Genomic DNA, 14,477 nt, shown 5'->3' on the forward strand with positions numbered 1-14,477 from the left:
CTTGATCCTTATTTATAAACAAACTATCTCAAAATGTAGGAAACCTTCAAAGCACTTCTGAGAGAAAATCACAAGACCAGATGATAGATTTGGCTCTGGGCAGAGGGCTGTGAGGTGACCAGGAGTGTTGAGAGCACAAGGCCAAGACTGGCTGCGAAGGATAATGTTGGTGCCAGGAAAGAGGGAGGCAGCTGTCAGAGTCCACTTTATTGAGTGCTGTAGCATTTACACAGGTCAAAGGAGGGGATGCGCCATGGCTAAACAGACCCCCTCTCGGGTTTCTGCTTGAGCAGGAAGAGGACTGGCTACTCAGGATGGAGCTCCCGGGGCCTCGGAGACAGGATGCAAGCCCCCCCCCCCCCAAAGACAGGCCTCCTTCCTCCCACAGAGCTACAGCAACCTGGGCTTGCTGGATGCTCTGTTCCCACTAGGGGAAAAATACCCACCTAAATGCCAGCACAAGGAATGATGAAGGGAAGGAGCCTCAGGATAAGCGCTGTGGGTGCCCTGGGAGCAGAGCTGGTTCCAGAGACTCAGACTGGCCTGCTGAGCTGCACTGGCTGCTCCCGGTACCATGGCCCAACGGCTGCAGGAATGGAGGGCCTGCACCCTGCTCGGCATCTAGCCCACACAGAGGACGCTACAGGTAGAGGCTTTAGCGTCTGGCTTTTATTGGTTGCTTGTTTTCTCAAACCCAGCATTTAAAAAAAAAAAAGTCACCTGAGGTGGTAGTTTAGTCACAGGTGGGGATGGGCCAGTGGTCAATCGGGAGGATGGCGCCAAGGCGGTATGATGGGTCCTTCACACGTAGTACCAGGCCAAGAAGCCGGCAACAAGGGCCGCACCAGCGGCCAGAATGAACTGGAGGCTAGGCTTACTCAGCACAGCCAGGGCTGTTCGGAAGGGGCAGCTGCTGCCCTCCAGGGCACCTGTGTGGCGGCACCAACAGGGGACAGGGCATCAGTGGAGAACGCTGACACGCCCACCCTGGAGGAGAGTTTTGGACAGGCAAGACCTACCTCCATCTTGTTTAGCAGCGTAGTAGGGGCATTTACGCACATCTCCTTTCCCATCGTGCATGGGGAGCCCATCCTCCAGGGTCTCTTTGGCCAACAAGAAGCCAGCCTGGTCCAGTTCATCGAAAATCTGCAGGAGCAGGGGATGAACAGCTTTCAGTGGACTCCAAAGTGCAAACCAGTCAAGGAGCAGCCCGAATCTGCAGCGGGGGCAGCCACACGGACCCAACGCTGCTCCCTGGCACAAGCTCAGAGGTGGGGCCACACCTGTGCCGCTGACTGTGGGAGCTCCTCCCTGGGCACTGACCAGACACACAGCCCACAGCTGGAGCTACCAGGGCAGAAACAGGAGAGAACAAAAGCGCTGCCCCCAAATACCACGTTAACATTGGTCCTTCCCCATTCGCCGTTGCTAGGTATTTTCAGCAAGAATGACGGAGAGGAACGTGGGAGAACTGAGGCCCCAGCAGGGCTGACCCATCCTAAGTGGCCCACGGAGGCTCACTGATGTGGGACTGATCTGATGGGCCTGTGTCGGGGCTGGTGCTTCCTTTCCCCGCCTCGGCCACCCTCCCGGTGCCGAGGGCCAACCTGGACTCCAGGACAGAATCTGCCTCCCCAGGCTTAGCCCCATTTAAAAAAAACTTGTCAGCTGAGTTCTCACCCTGCTTGGTTCTCTCCTTGAACTGATCAAATGGGGCAGCCCTTGCTAAAAAGGAGGAAATCCACTCAAGACCAGAATCCTGTGGTGAGAGGGAGTGACCTCCCTCTACGTGCTAGGGCCTTGCCCTCCTCGGAACAAAAACACAAAAGCTGTCCATCAAAGCGAAGCCATCATGGGCTCATGCCCTCTGTGGCCTATTTGGTCCTACGATTTTCTCCCTGGAAGGCTGCCCCGTATCGGGCCTAAAGCACTGGTGCCTGTTACGGCAGCTCCGGATCAGCCCCCACAGTCAGGGGCCCCCTTCTGCCTGACCTCAGCAGTACCTGCATGTTGTACTCAAAGGCCTTGTTGGCCTCCTCCACGATCTTCTCTTTGGTCTTCAGGTTCAGGTCCAAGGCATTCATCCTGGCCCGGTAGAGCTGCTTGAACTGTTGAGCATTGTCCACGTTCTCAAACTTATAGAACTGGGTCCCTTCTCCCGTGCTGGGGAGTTTCAGGGCCCGCTGGGCCACCTTCTTCAGCACCTGGCCCCCTGAAAGGTCCCCCATGTAGCGGGTGTATGCATGGGCCACCAGCAGCTCCGGCTCATTCTGCCCCACATAGTGGATCCGCTCCACGTACTTTTGGGCAGCCTGGGAGCACTGCACCTGCTCCTCCCAGTTCTCGCCAAAGAAATACTCCATGTCCTTGGTCAGTGCCTCCTTCCGGTGCAGCTCCGTGGGGAAGTACAAGGGGGCAAAGGCTGGGTGGTCCTTGTTGCGTTCCATCTCCTCCTCCAGGGCTGAATATGTGAAGTAAAGTGCAGTAGTGGCCAGCTGTTGAGGGTGACAGGGGAGACCACGGGGAGGGCTGCAGTCCTGGCAGCCCTTGACCAGCAAACACCCCTCCCGAGCCCAATGCCCTTGCGTCTGAGCAGCCATAGAGGAAGGCTCCATCCAGTCGCATGCCCCCTCTAATTCCCGCAGGCCCATTTTGATACAGTGGATTATTTCACACACCCAGGCAACTTTTTATGTTTCTTAAAGGAATGACACGGAACGTGGATACTTCTGCTTCACATCATCACTATGTTATTCTATTTAAGCTACCTGAAAACCACAGTCTGCTGTCAAAAGAATGGAGAGCAGGTGGCAAAAGGCCCAGCTTCCACTGAAGAACTGTTCCAAGGGGATGTTCCTGACACGACCGAGGCCCCCGACCTGACCCTATCCATGACCAAGGGCACAAACCTTAAACAGCTCCTTCCTGATGTTGCCTTTCAAGAAGTCCTTGACAAATTGGGTGTTTTCTGCCCGGTCATGTGCTTCCTTGGTCCCTTCCTTCAGGAGCTCGGAGAGGTCAGCCATCCTGTGGAGATGCAAGGTGTGCGCACACGCACGTGTGCATGTGTGAATTAGCCCTTCCTAGTTTCAGGGTGTCCCCTCGCTGAGATGGACGCAGGAGCTTCTGAGAAACTCAACCCCAGCCTGAATACAGGGTCTTGCTAGGGAGCACGGAACAGGCAGATGTGAGTCGGCCCCCAGGACTTGGATGACATGTGGAGGACTGTGGCCTACTTCCTAACAGTGTCCATGTCTGAACCACCTGAATGAACAATGCTTTGCCTCTGTGACCACCTAGCGCCTGATAAAAAGCCCACCTCTAATCCCAGCACAGCGTGTGCTGGCTTCTGCAGGAACAGCGAGCCTTTGGGAACGTGTCTCATGGAATCCACACTGCTGTGATGGACTGACTGTGGATGTCCCGGGGCAGCCTTGCTGCCCTCCTCCCACCTGGGACCCACAGCCTCTTCAGGACTGCATGTGGCTTGGCCCAGGGGCAGGAGGAGAAGGAGACAAAGGCTGAGGAAGTTGGAGCCAGTACCTGGGCTTGTACCGCTTAACAAAATTATACAGGATGGAGCTGTGCTGACAGGTGCCACAGGCAGCAACCAGCGAGGGAAACAAAGAACCCATGACCCTGAAGACGGGAGGCGCTGCGCAGTAGCCCGTGTGGTCCACAGGGTCCATCCACCAAAGAGATAAAAACGCGGCCCCATACAGCCCACCCTCTGCTGGCTTCTTTAGGAGATTGGGCTCCTATCACCTACATGCTGAGAATCATTTCTTACTAGCAATTATTTCAAGATATAAAAAAGCACTTTGTCAATGACAGGGCTCAGTAAGATAAGAACAATGAAGAACAGGCTCTGGGAATTCATGAAGTGTCTCTACCCAGTAAGAAAAATCCCTGGAGTCAGAGCTGCTCCCACATCCTAAGGGGTGGAAAACACTGGAAAAGGTGCCAGTTTTGCCTGATTACCCTTTTTCACCACAAAAGAAACAAGGATCAGGGAAACCATCAAATTCTATTCCTCAGCACTCCTAGCGGTGCCTGTCCTGCTTCCTCGGGAACGAATGGGGAGAAAGCTGAGCAGCCCAGGGTGCTGCATGCCACTTCTCTCTGCAATCCCAACCAGGGGTCCCGGGGGAAACAGCAGCGACACTCCCCACACCCTGGTGCCTCCCACGTACAAGGCCCCGGGCACATGAATCAACACAGCCAGCCACCACCACTCACCTGGTGTGGTTTTCTTTTTCTGAGGCCCCGAAGCTCTTTTTCTCCGACTCATCCACCCCCTCTGAGGTCTCCAGTTCCACTGACATGGTTGCCGAGTGAGATTCTTGCTGCTCTCACTCTTCTGGTCCTGTAGAGACACAAGGAGCTGGTGATGTGGCGCCCACAGCATCACTTCCCCCAGACACCCGCTGGTTCTGCTCTCCTCTGAGCCAACATAACGGAGGAGTCACCCACGCGCCTCAGGAGTGTTTTCTTTAAAAATAAAACTCTGCCATTACTGGGACCATTATCCGGATATGGACAAAATTTGAATATGGACAGGAGATGAGGTAATAGCGTCAAACTGATACTGAACTTGCTTTTTTTTTTTTTTTTTATAATTGTACTGTGAGTATATAAGAGAATGTCTTTGTTTTAGGAAATACATCCTGAAGTATTCAAAATTAAAGGCCACACTTCTGCAAGTTAACGTAAAATGGTTCAGAAAGTGTGCGTGCGTGCACATACCTGTTAGGGAGAGGGAGGGAGGGAGGGAACACTCAAGTCAAAGCAAATGAAACAAAACACTGGCAGTGAATTTGGATAAAAGGTACACAAGAGTTACTTGTATCATTCTTGCAGCTTTTCTGTATGTTTGAAATTATATCAAAATCAGAAGTTAACCTAAAACACAAAATAACAAATAACATCATAGATAAAGCTTAAAACCAAAAGCAGTGGTGCAGCGAGCGGAGCGGCTCTGAGTTGGGCAGCAACCCGTCCCAGCTGTCACGGGCAGGGCGGCCTTGTGCACAGAGCCGCGGGGCAGGGCAGTTAACTGGAACAGTGAGCCAGGCCGTTTGAAGACGCTAAGAAGAGCAGCTGGAAAGGCACTCGACGAGCTGCATCAGGTATTCAGAGTCACCAAGCAAGTGGACTGTCCCCAGCCTGCTCCAGACTTTGAGGGGCTGAAGGAAGAAAGACAAGCCAGCCGCTCTCCCTTTGCTGCTGAACCTTCCGTACCTTCCTAAACCAGGGATACGGTCCCACAAGACAAGCTAACCCTCCACCCCTGGAGGCCTCTGCTCTGGAGCACAAAAGAGCAGCCCATCTGGGAAACTTTCCAGATGAACAGCAGCACAGTTCACCAGTTACTAATGTAACTCACAAAACCAGAACTACCCAATCAAGCCAAGGAAAGAAGAGGTCTTTATTTTCCTACCTCAACCAGTATCTATTTACTGAGCATTTTCTACATGCTCTACCCAGAAATAGGTGTCAAGGGGGACAAAAAAAGTGTAAGTAATGGTCCTTTGAAGGTTTAAAGAAGAAAATAAAAATCAACCTCTAACTCACTCCACAGATACACCCACTGTTAACGTTAGTACGTATCCTGAGTTTTCTCCAGACATGTAATTACATCTTATCTTTTGGGATATTATAATACATGGTTTGCTCAGCATGCTCTTTCTGAACCTTTATATTTAGGATTTATACAGTGGGATTGACAGGATTAAGTGAGAACAGGGAAGATAAGGCTTTTAGCACAGTGCCTACCACATGGTAAGCACTCACTAAATAGTAGATATGATTGCCTTTGTATTTTGACTGAGGCTTAACTGCTGTTGTCCTAGAATGCTTAGAAAATAAATAGCAGAAAGTGAAATAAGCCAGACAAAGACATGCAGGGTATCATTTGTATGTGGAATCTAAAAAAAGAGGCTTAAGTCATAAAAACAGAGGGTAGAATGGTAGTTGCCAGGGGATAAGGGTGGGAGCAATAGGGAGATGTTGGTAAAAGGGTACAAATTTTCAGTTATAAGATGAATAAGACCTGAGGATCTGTGAACAGCATGGTGACTAGAGTTAATAATACTTTACTGCATAACTGAAATTGGTAAGAAATGTAGCTTTTAAGCGTTGTCACAGAAAAATATTTGAGGTGATAGATGTTCATTCAATTATGAGAATCCATAATTATAAATCACATTGTATACTTTAAACATATTATAATTCAATTTTTTAAATAAAAATTTTCATGTTTATTTAATTTTGAGAGAGAGAAAGAGAGCGTGATCTGGGGAAGGGCAGAGAGAGGGAGACAGAATCTGAAGCAGGCTCCAGGCTCTGAGCTGTCAGCACAGAGCAGGATGCTGGGCTCAAACTCACAAACCGTGAAATTATGACCTGACCAAAGATGGATGTTTAACCGACAGAGCCACTTAGTCACCCTCAACAAAAAAATTTTTTAATGCTTATTTATTTTTGAGAGAGAGAGGAAGAGAGACAGAATGCCAGCAGGGGAGGGGCAGAAAGAGAGGGGGAGACACAAAATCCAAAGCAGGCTCCAGGCTCTGAAGCTGTCAGCACAGAGCCTGACACAGGGCTTGAACCCACAAACCACAAGATCATGACCTGAGCTGAAGTCGGATGCTTAACCAACTGAGCCACCCAGGCACCACGAAATATATTATAATTTTACTTGTCAACTATACCTCAATAAAGCTGGAAAAAGAAAAACAGAATATATAGAAAATGGGACCTTCCCTTGACTCCCAAATCACATATACTTTCATCTCTAATAATGCTGATGAAGGCTATGGTTCATTAACGTTAAGTCCAGGATGTGAAAGTAGGTGGTCATCACATGGAGAGAAGGCTATTCAGAAAGGCTTCCTGGAGAAGGGGGGGTGCTTACCCAGCTCCCTCAACACCATACAGGATTTAGGGTGGAGGAGAGGAAGGGCCTCTGGATCAAGGAAGAATGTAAACAAAGTAAAATGGGACAGACCATAGAGATGGCCTAAGGGTGCCCAGCTATGCATCCTGTGTCCTTTTACCAAGGGGCCAAGGCAGACTTTGTCGGCTGCAGAATAAGCCTCACACCAGCTTGTCCATGCTGACCTCCTTTTACAGACTTAAGAAAGAACATCTGAGCTCTATGCCCATGAGGACCCTCAGAGCCAAGATTTATCTCAGGCCAGTCGGCCCTCAGGCTGCTAAGAGAAGGTGCTGGATGGGCCACCCAGTAGAGGGAAGAGGGGAGAGTAAAAGGTCCCAGAGCCTCTAGACAGGTGGCAGGCCCACATGGCCATGCTGAAGACATACCCCAGGTACCTGAGGACTGCACCTCCCATGCTGCCTGCAGGTGAAACTGAAAGTAGGCAAACACAAGAACAAGTGTGCAATCGGGCTGCCCTAGGTTACCAGCTGCAGTAACTTAGGTAAACTTTCTGCACCTAATTATCATGCTGCACAACAGTCATTATATATGTAATTCAATCTGATCATTAATTGTTTTGTTTGATAATAACTGCACACTCTGGGAGGGTGTAGTCTTGCTCGACCAACAGGACCTTTTGCTTCTCTTACAAATATGACAGGGGGAGGGAAAGCAGGCTGCCACAGATGCCTCCTCATCAGCACTTTGTGCCAGTCTTCAGGCACACCTTCCTCCCACCTTCTTCAACCTCAGTCCTGCCCTAGAGCCCCTAATCCCCTCAACTCAAGGGAGGTCCAACTCTGGCCCCAGGGGCAGGGCCACAGGTGTCTGTTTCATTGCTGGAGCTCCAGAGCCCGGGAAATAACAAGTTCTCAACAAACACTTGTTAAATTAAAAATCCAAAGGTGGGGGAAGGGGGGTGTGCCTGGCTGGCTCAGGCCGAAGAGCATGCGACTCTTCATCTCGGGACCGTAAATCCAAGCCCCATGCTGGGTGTACAGATTACTTACATAAATAAAAACTTTAAAAAAATCCAAAGGAAAGAAAGCAGGCAGGCAATGATCTCATGCATCCTGTCAACAACGTGGCACCTGTGGACAACAAAAAGTACTCTGCTGTTGACTACTTCAATAGTTTTCTAAACTCAAAACATGATTTAACAATTTCGTTTTTGAAGGAAAGATAGGTACTGGCCTACTTCACTCAGAAGGAAGAATACAGATGGGGCACCTGGGTGGCTCAGTCAGTTAAGCGTCCAACTTTGACTCAGGTCATGATCTCATGGTTTCTGAGTTCGAGCCCCGCGTCAGGCTCTGTGCTGACAGCTTGGAGCCTGCTTCGGATTCTGTGTCTCCCTCTCTGCCCCTCCCCTGCTTGTGCTCTCTCAAAAATAAATAAATATATTTTTAAAAAGGAAGAATACGGAGTCCTTAATGTGGACTCAAAGCACCATCTGCACAGATGGGAAGAATGCTCTGAGAAAGGCTCAGTTAGCACATTCAACCCATACGAGCAGGGTCCAGGCAGGGCGGCCTGTGTCCATCATGTGGCCTGGTCACTGTTCCTCAAGGGGGTGGCTGGGTAGTACAGCATTCAGAAGCCACCTTGCAATGTCAGAAAAAGAATTCACTTCTGAAAAGCTACGTGTCCAAATTTGGTCTGACTGGCCCTCTATGCCTGAATCCTTTTTTCTTTGCAGGAGCCCCTGGAATCCCTAGAAAATCAGAGGTTAAATCATAAATGTAGAACCTTTCTAGACTTCAACTTCTCATTATCGAGAAGCTGCCTCACTCCACCAGGAAAAACAACAACAGAAAATATCCCAAAAGATTAACAGTAATCTGTACCAAAATGATAAGTAGCCATAATATGACGTTAGAAAAAAGTCACACAGCCTAACAATACAGGGTTGGACTGCTCAAACAACAGCAAACAATAGAATCCTGGCACAGCTGGGACAAGTTGATAGGCTGCAACCACTATGGAAAAGTCTACATAAACTTGTTTTAAATAAAGGACTCAAAACGCTGACTACAACCATGCACAAAAGTATGTAAGTAAAAAAAAGAAAAAGTACTGAAGTATACTGACAGTAACAGGAAATCTATTTAAGAGTATAAAACACACAATAAATTATATTAAAGAAAAAAGAAAAAAAAATAAAGCTCAACGTACCAGTTCCAATCAAGCAATCAATCAATAAAAACAAAAGAGTATAAAACTTTGTTATTTGACTTTTTGGCAAACTGGCTATTTCTTTTATATAAAGTGGCCAAATTCTCTTGAAAAGGGGGAAGAAAGGCAGGGGAGAGAGGAAGAGGGGGAGGGAGAGGGAAGGAGAGAGAGAGACAGAGAGAGAGAAAGAGAGAGGAAATGGACCAAGCAAACCAGCTAAGGTAAGATCCTGCACTACACGAGTCCACAGGAAGTCACCTGGGCCATTACTTTGCTCTTACAAATTTCAGAAAGGTCCACCTGCCCTCTGTGTTTTAATTCCAGAAAACTGTGACCCTCTATTTATAAAATCTACCTCCGTACCTCCATAACTCCTGTACTACCTATTCACCTGACTGATAAAGGTTTTCACTCCCATATCAGGTCTGATAGAAGCAGCAACAATGTCCCTTATCACCAATGTTCCTTCCAGCAAAGTTCGTTCCTGTGGACCTGCCCAGGAGTTCCAGAACACTCAGTTCAAAGCCTTTGCTCCTGGTAATTTGCAGGCTCAAGGCACTAGGGCTTTTGAAAGAACTCATGTGTTCAAAGATGTTAAATCCTCCTCCACGGACACACATCCTGCAAACCTCAGAAGTCAGAAAGCTCAGCGCAATGATACCAGAACAGACTACATTATCACTCATTCCCCATTTGGTGATTCAAAAAGGCACAAAAAAGACCTAACCTATAACAATTCTTTTTCATTTTGATTCTTCTTTGCCCTGGAAAGCCAAGGAAGAAGGGAGCAGACTGCTGAGCTCAGCCAGCACTAAAGAGCAAGGTGGGGGAAGGGGGAAGAAAACGCACTGCAACCAGCTCCCTGGAATTAGAACAATTCTCCCACCCGACTCTGGAATTGACAGTGACCAGCTACCAGCTACAGATGCCCACAACATGAGCTAGTGTTGTTATTCCCATGCACAGAGAAGGAAACAGCCACAGGGAAAAGGAAAGCGGCTGCTCAGACATCTGTATGGCTCTGCCACAGTTCCCACCCCTCCCCACTAAACAGCTTGTGGTTGGGCACCGGGAGTCCCTGCCTGCTTACCAGAAGGCTGTTCCCAGCTCAGTTTACTCCTGTATAGAACTAGCATCACATTAATAAGAGATTCTTTGGCTTTCACAAGTGCTGTCATCTTGTTTCCCCAGGTAAACCAGAAGCTTCCTACAAGACAGATCATCAAGACTCCCGTAGGCTCAGTTTCTCAGAGTCCAATGCCACGTTCCAAATCACTTAGAACCCACCCTGGGGAGTCTCCAACCTGAACTACAACTGTTATAGATGCAGAAACAGAATGCCTACTGAGAAAGCTAACTTAAATGGGTGTGGGACAAGAAAATATTGGTTAAATTCTAAAATACCAGGGGCATGGAGTGCCTGGGTGGCTCAGTCAGCTGGGCGTCCGACTTCGGCTCAAGTCATGATCTCACAGCTCGTGAGTTCCAGCCCCGCATCGGGCTCTGTGCTGACAGCTCAGAGCCTGGAGCCTGCTTCAGATTCTGGGCCTCCCTCTCTCTCTGCCCCAACCCACTCTCATTCTGTCTCTCTCTCTCTCTCTCAAAAATAAAAATAAACATTAAAAAAACTTTTTTTAAATACCAGGGGCACCTGGCTGGCTCAGTTGGAAGAGCATGCAACTCCTGACTTTAGGGCTCTGAGTTTGAGCCCCATGTTGGGTTTAGAGATTACTTTTAAAAATTAAATAGATAAAATACCAAATACAATAAAAATTTTAATTAGGAAAAAAAATTTTTTTTAATTTTTTTTAACGTTTTTATTTATTTTTGAGACAGAGAGAGACAGAGCATGAGCAGGGGAGGGGCAGAGAGAGAGGGAGACACAGAATCCGAAGCAGGCTCCAGGCTCTGAGCTGTCAGCACAGAGCCGGACGCGGGGCTCGAACTCACAGACTGCGAGATCATGACCTGAGCCGAAGTCGGACGCTCAACCGACTGAGCCACCCAGGCGCCCCAGGAAAAAAATTTTTATTTGGGTATTATGCCTCTAACTGGTATGAAATTTAGTTTTATCTTTCTTCAGATTGCCCTCCTTCTTTCCCTTCCTCTCTCTCTTAGGGTCTAGATTTTCTAACTAAGGATTTGTTTGTATTTCCCATGCCTCAGGCTGGCCAAGACCATTCTCACCCCTTAGGGCCCAGTGAGATTAGCTTCTGCGTTTATCTGGCTGTGTTATGTTTTCTCTGCTGCTCCCCTCCCTACAGGTCTCCCCTGTAGTCCCTGCCCTCGGCTGCTGTCTCCACATCAGAGCTGGGCACTGGCTCCCTGCCCCACTCCAACCCCTCCAAACAGGCCCATTTCCACATCCATCCTCTCCTTGCCCAGGGAGGCTGCTCCTCACCCATGTGCCTCTAAGGGCAGGCACTACATTGGACTCTGGTTACTTTTCTTAGCCAGCATTGGAAGTAAAGAGGACTCTAGTTTCTTTTGTCCAAAGGTCTACCTCTGGTCATTGGTGCAGCTTCTTTTCTGCAGCCCATGGTTTTCTGTGTGTGTGTGTGTGTGTGTGTGTGTGTGTGTGTGTCTTCCACTCTTTGGTTTCAATAAATACCTTTCAATTATATACATCTTCGTCTATGATCCCACCTCACCCACTTACATCTTTTGACATTTAGGAGGGTCACAGTTCAAAAATAATGTATTACCTCTTACAGAAACCATGTACATTGTGTGCCCCATAAATGATTTTAGATAAACACAGAATACAAGAATCCCAGACTCTCTTTCCTGGATTATAAGATCTGTTCCTTCTTTATATGCCCTAAAGGCTTTTCACCTTTGAGAGAATACCTGTTTTTTTTTTAATTTTTCTTTTTAATGTTTATTTATTTTTGAAGGAGGGAGGGAGAGGGGGAGAGAGAGAGAGAGAGAGAGAATAAGTGGGGGAGGGGCAGAGAGAGAGAGAGGGAGACAGAATTTGAAGCAGGCTCCAGGCTCTGAGCTGTTGGCACAGAGCCCAATGCTGGGCTCGAACCCATGAGCTAGGAGATCATGATCTGAGCCGAAGTCAGACACTTAACCAAATGAGCCACCCAGGCACCTGGAGAATACCTGTTTCCATTTAACAATACCATAATCAAGGGTGCCTGGGTGGCTCAGTCAGTTAAGCCTCGGACTTCAATTGAGGCTATGATCTCATGGTTCGTGAGTTTGAGCCCCATGCTGGGCTCTGTGCTAACAGCTCAGAACCTGGAGCCTGCTTCGGATTCTGTGTTTCCTTCTCTCTGCCTGCCCCTGCCATTCCTGCCCGCCCCCCCCCCCCCCATCCTGCTCACCCTGTCTCTCTCTCTCAAAAGTAAATAAACATTTAAAAATTTTAAAAAACAACACCATAATCAGGCCAAGTTAATTCTTTTTTTTCTTTTTCTTTCTTTTTTTTTTTTTGAGAGGGAGAGGGGGAGGGGCAAAGAGCGAGGGAGAGAGAATCCCAAGCAGGCTCCGTGTTGTCAGTGTGGAGCCCTGAGAGGCTCAATCCTACAAACTGTAAGATCAATGACCAGAGCCGAAATCAAGAGTGGGACGCTTAACCGACTGAGCCACCCAGGCTCCCCAGGCCAAGTCAATTCTTAATGGCTCCACATAGTCCCATCAGGCCTCAGGAGACATAAATCAACTGGTTGTTTACCCAAAAGTTCTTTTCGGGGCGGGGGGGAATTATTTTCTGGATACGTGCTACATAAATAGAGTAAATTCTAACATCCTTACAAACCCTATATGTGATCTGGGAACAAAGAACCGTAGAGCTACTATGGAGGGCAGAAACCGGGCGCAGGAAGGCAAATCTCTTCAGAGCCTCCAAATCTAGCTCTACATTATTCACCTACAGCCCAGTGTCCCATACCACAAGACTATTTGGAGGATCAAATAAGATAATGACCGTGAAACCACTTCCTAACAAGCCTTACAAAAGGAATTGAGAACGGACTCAGAACTGTTTACCAGCTGGTCTGCGTGGAGACACTCCCAGCGAGCTTTTCAAACCTTGTCAGGACACCAGGAAACTCTCAACAGGGGGAAGAAGCCCTGTTCCTGGATGTGGTGTGGAGAATTTGTTTTCCTTAATACTGTTTGAAATCCAGCCCCTCACCAAGCACCAGTTTTGCATGCCACTCAGGAAATGGACAGGCAGAGAAGGGCTATCTGCCTCAGGTCAACAGCCACTTAACGGGCTCTGCTTTGCTCCCAGACCTCAGGGAGGCTAGAATGCAAGTGGGGCCTCCCCAAAACTCTGAGGAAACCAGGTTGTCTAGGTCAACAGCTTCTGAGTTTATACAATACATGGCCTGAGGTCTCCTCTGAACCCTGGAGCTGCCACTGCTCAGGAAATCTTAACACACAACCTTCATCCTCTTCACTTTAATCACTGGGTGAATTCAATCCCACAGTTCACTGACTGGATGACTATTAACCTCTTGATAAAGAGCAGTTTCAGACAAAGAATCCTGGAAAAGTAGAGACTCTCGGGACACAAAATTCTTGCATCAGATTTATTAAACACACATTTTTTGCACATCTGGACAATAAGCAGCCAGAATGCAATACAACTACTAATTAGTCCAAGAGTACCGGCCTCTTAGTAACCCCAACAACTGACATCGCTCAGAAGTTCAAGACTGCTCTGGCAGGCTTTCTTTTTACTGAGGACAGGGATGTGCTCATCTGTAGCATGTCCAAATACAAGAGAGCAAGCATTCAAAGCAGACACCAGGGAGGACACCTGAAGCACTGAAAAGAGCTCAGAGTACGGGCCAGGCGTCTACTGTTGATGCTGCCAAAGTCCTGGTAAAGAGACTCCCTACTACAAATGAAACAAATTAAGACTTGCCCTGTTCTGAGTGTCTCCTCACCTCATATGAGAGACCAGACCTCAGGGCTGAGAGGACGAAGACTCTTTCCCATGAGAGGCATCTGGGTGGGATCAGAAGCCCTGACTGAATTCTGAAATGGGTAGGACCACATTTTGTAAGAATAAAGCCCAGGCATCAGACATCCCACAAGGGCTGGTGTTAACAGAGGAAATGCTGACATGACCATGGGTCACCCCTAGGTACTATCAAGTGAAAATGATTCTAACTTTGGAACAATCTTGAAAGCATGTGTCCTGTGGCTTAAGTAGAGTCATCATATTCCCTTTCACTCAGGTGCAACAGTTGTCACATGTGGCTTCGGCTTCTCTCGTGGATGAGGACTGTGAACAGCATTTGGGGGTGGAGGCAGAGAGTGGCTCAATAGGGTGCATTCTGCTGGATCCCCCTTTTGGAGAACCTAGAAGTGCTACTAGCTTCCAGATGTGTCCCTCTCT

General features: G+C 48.3%; 1 protein-coding gene across 1 annotated transcript in view; it reads right to left on the minus strand.

Moving 5' to 3' along the window:
• Positions 1 to 192: 192 nt before the first annotated feature.
• HMOX2 (heme oxygenase 2) overlaps positions 193 to 14,477 on the minus strand; it is a 29,935-nt gene continuing 15,650 nt past the window's right edge. The window contains exons 2-6 of the mRNA XM_047087570.1: positions 4,240 to 4,366; positions 2,910 to 3,027; positions 2,004 to 2,495; positions 1,020 to 1,146; positions 193 to 929 (exon numbers count right to left, since the gene is read on the minus strand). Of these exons, the coding sequence (XP_046943526.1) occupies positions 802 to 929; positions 1,020 to 1,146; positions 2,004 to 2,495; positions 2,910 to 3,027; positions 4,240 to 4,325 (951 nt within the window). The 5' untranslated portion in view covers positions 4,326 to 4,366 and the 3' untranslated portion in view covers positions 193 to 801. The remainder of the gene's footprint in view (positions 930 to 1,019; positions 1,147 to 2,003; positions 2,496 to 2,909; positions 3,028 to 4,239; positions 4,367 to 14,477) is intronic.

The sequence above is a fragment of the Lynx rufus genome, unplaced genomic scaffold, assembly GCF_022079265.1.
Source record: "Lynx rufus isolate CCGP_SWC_20201006 ecotype Redwood Valley unplaced genomic scaffold, mLynRuf1.p SCAF_23, whole genome shotgun sequence".
Classification (NCBI taxonomy): domain Eukaryota; kingdom Metazoa; phylum Chordata; class Mammalia; order Carnivora; family Felidae; genus Lynx; species Lynx rufus.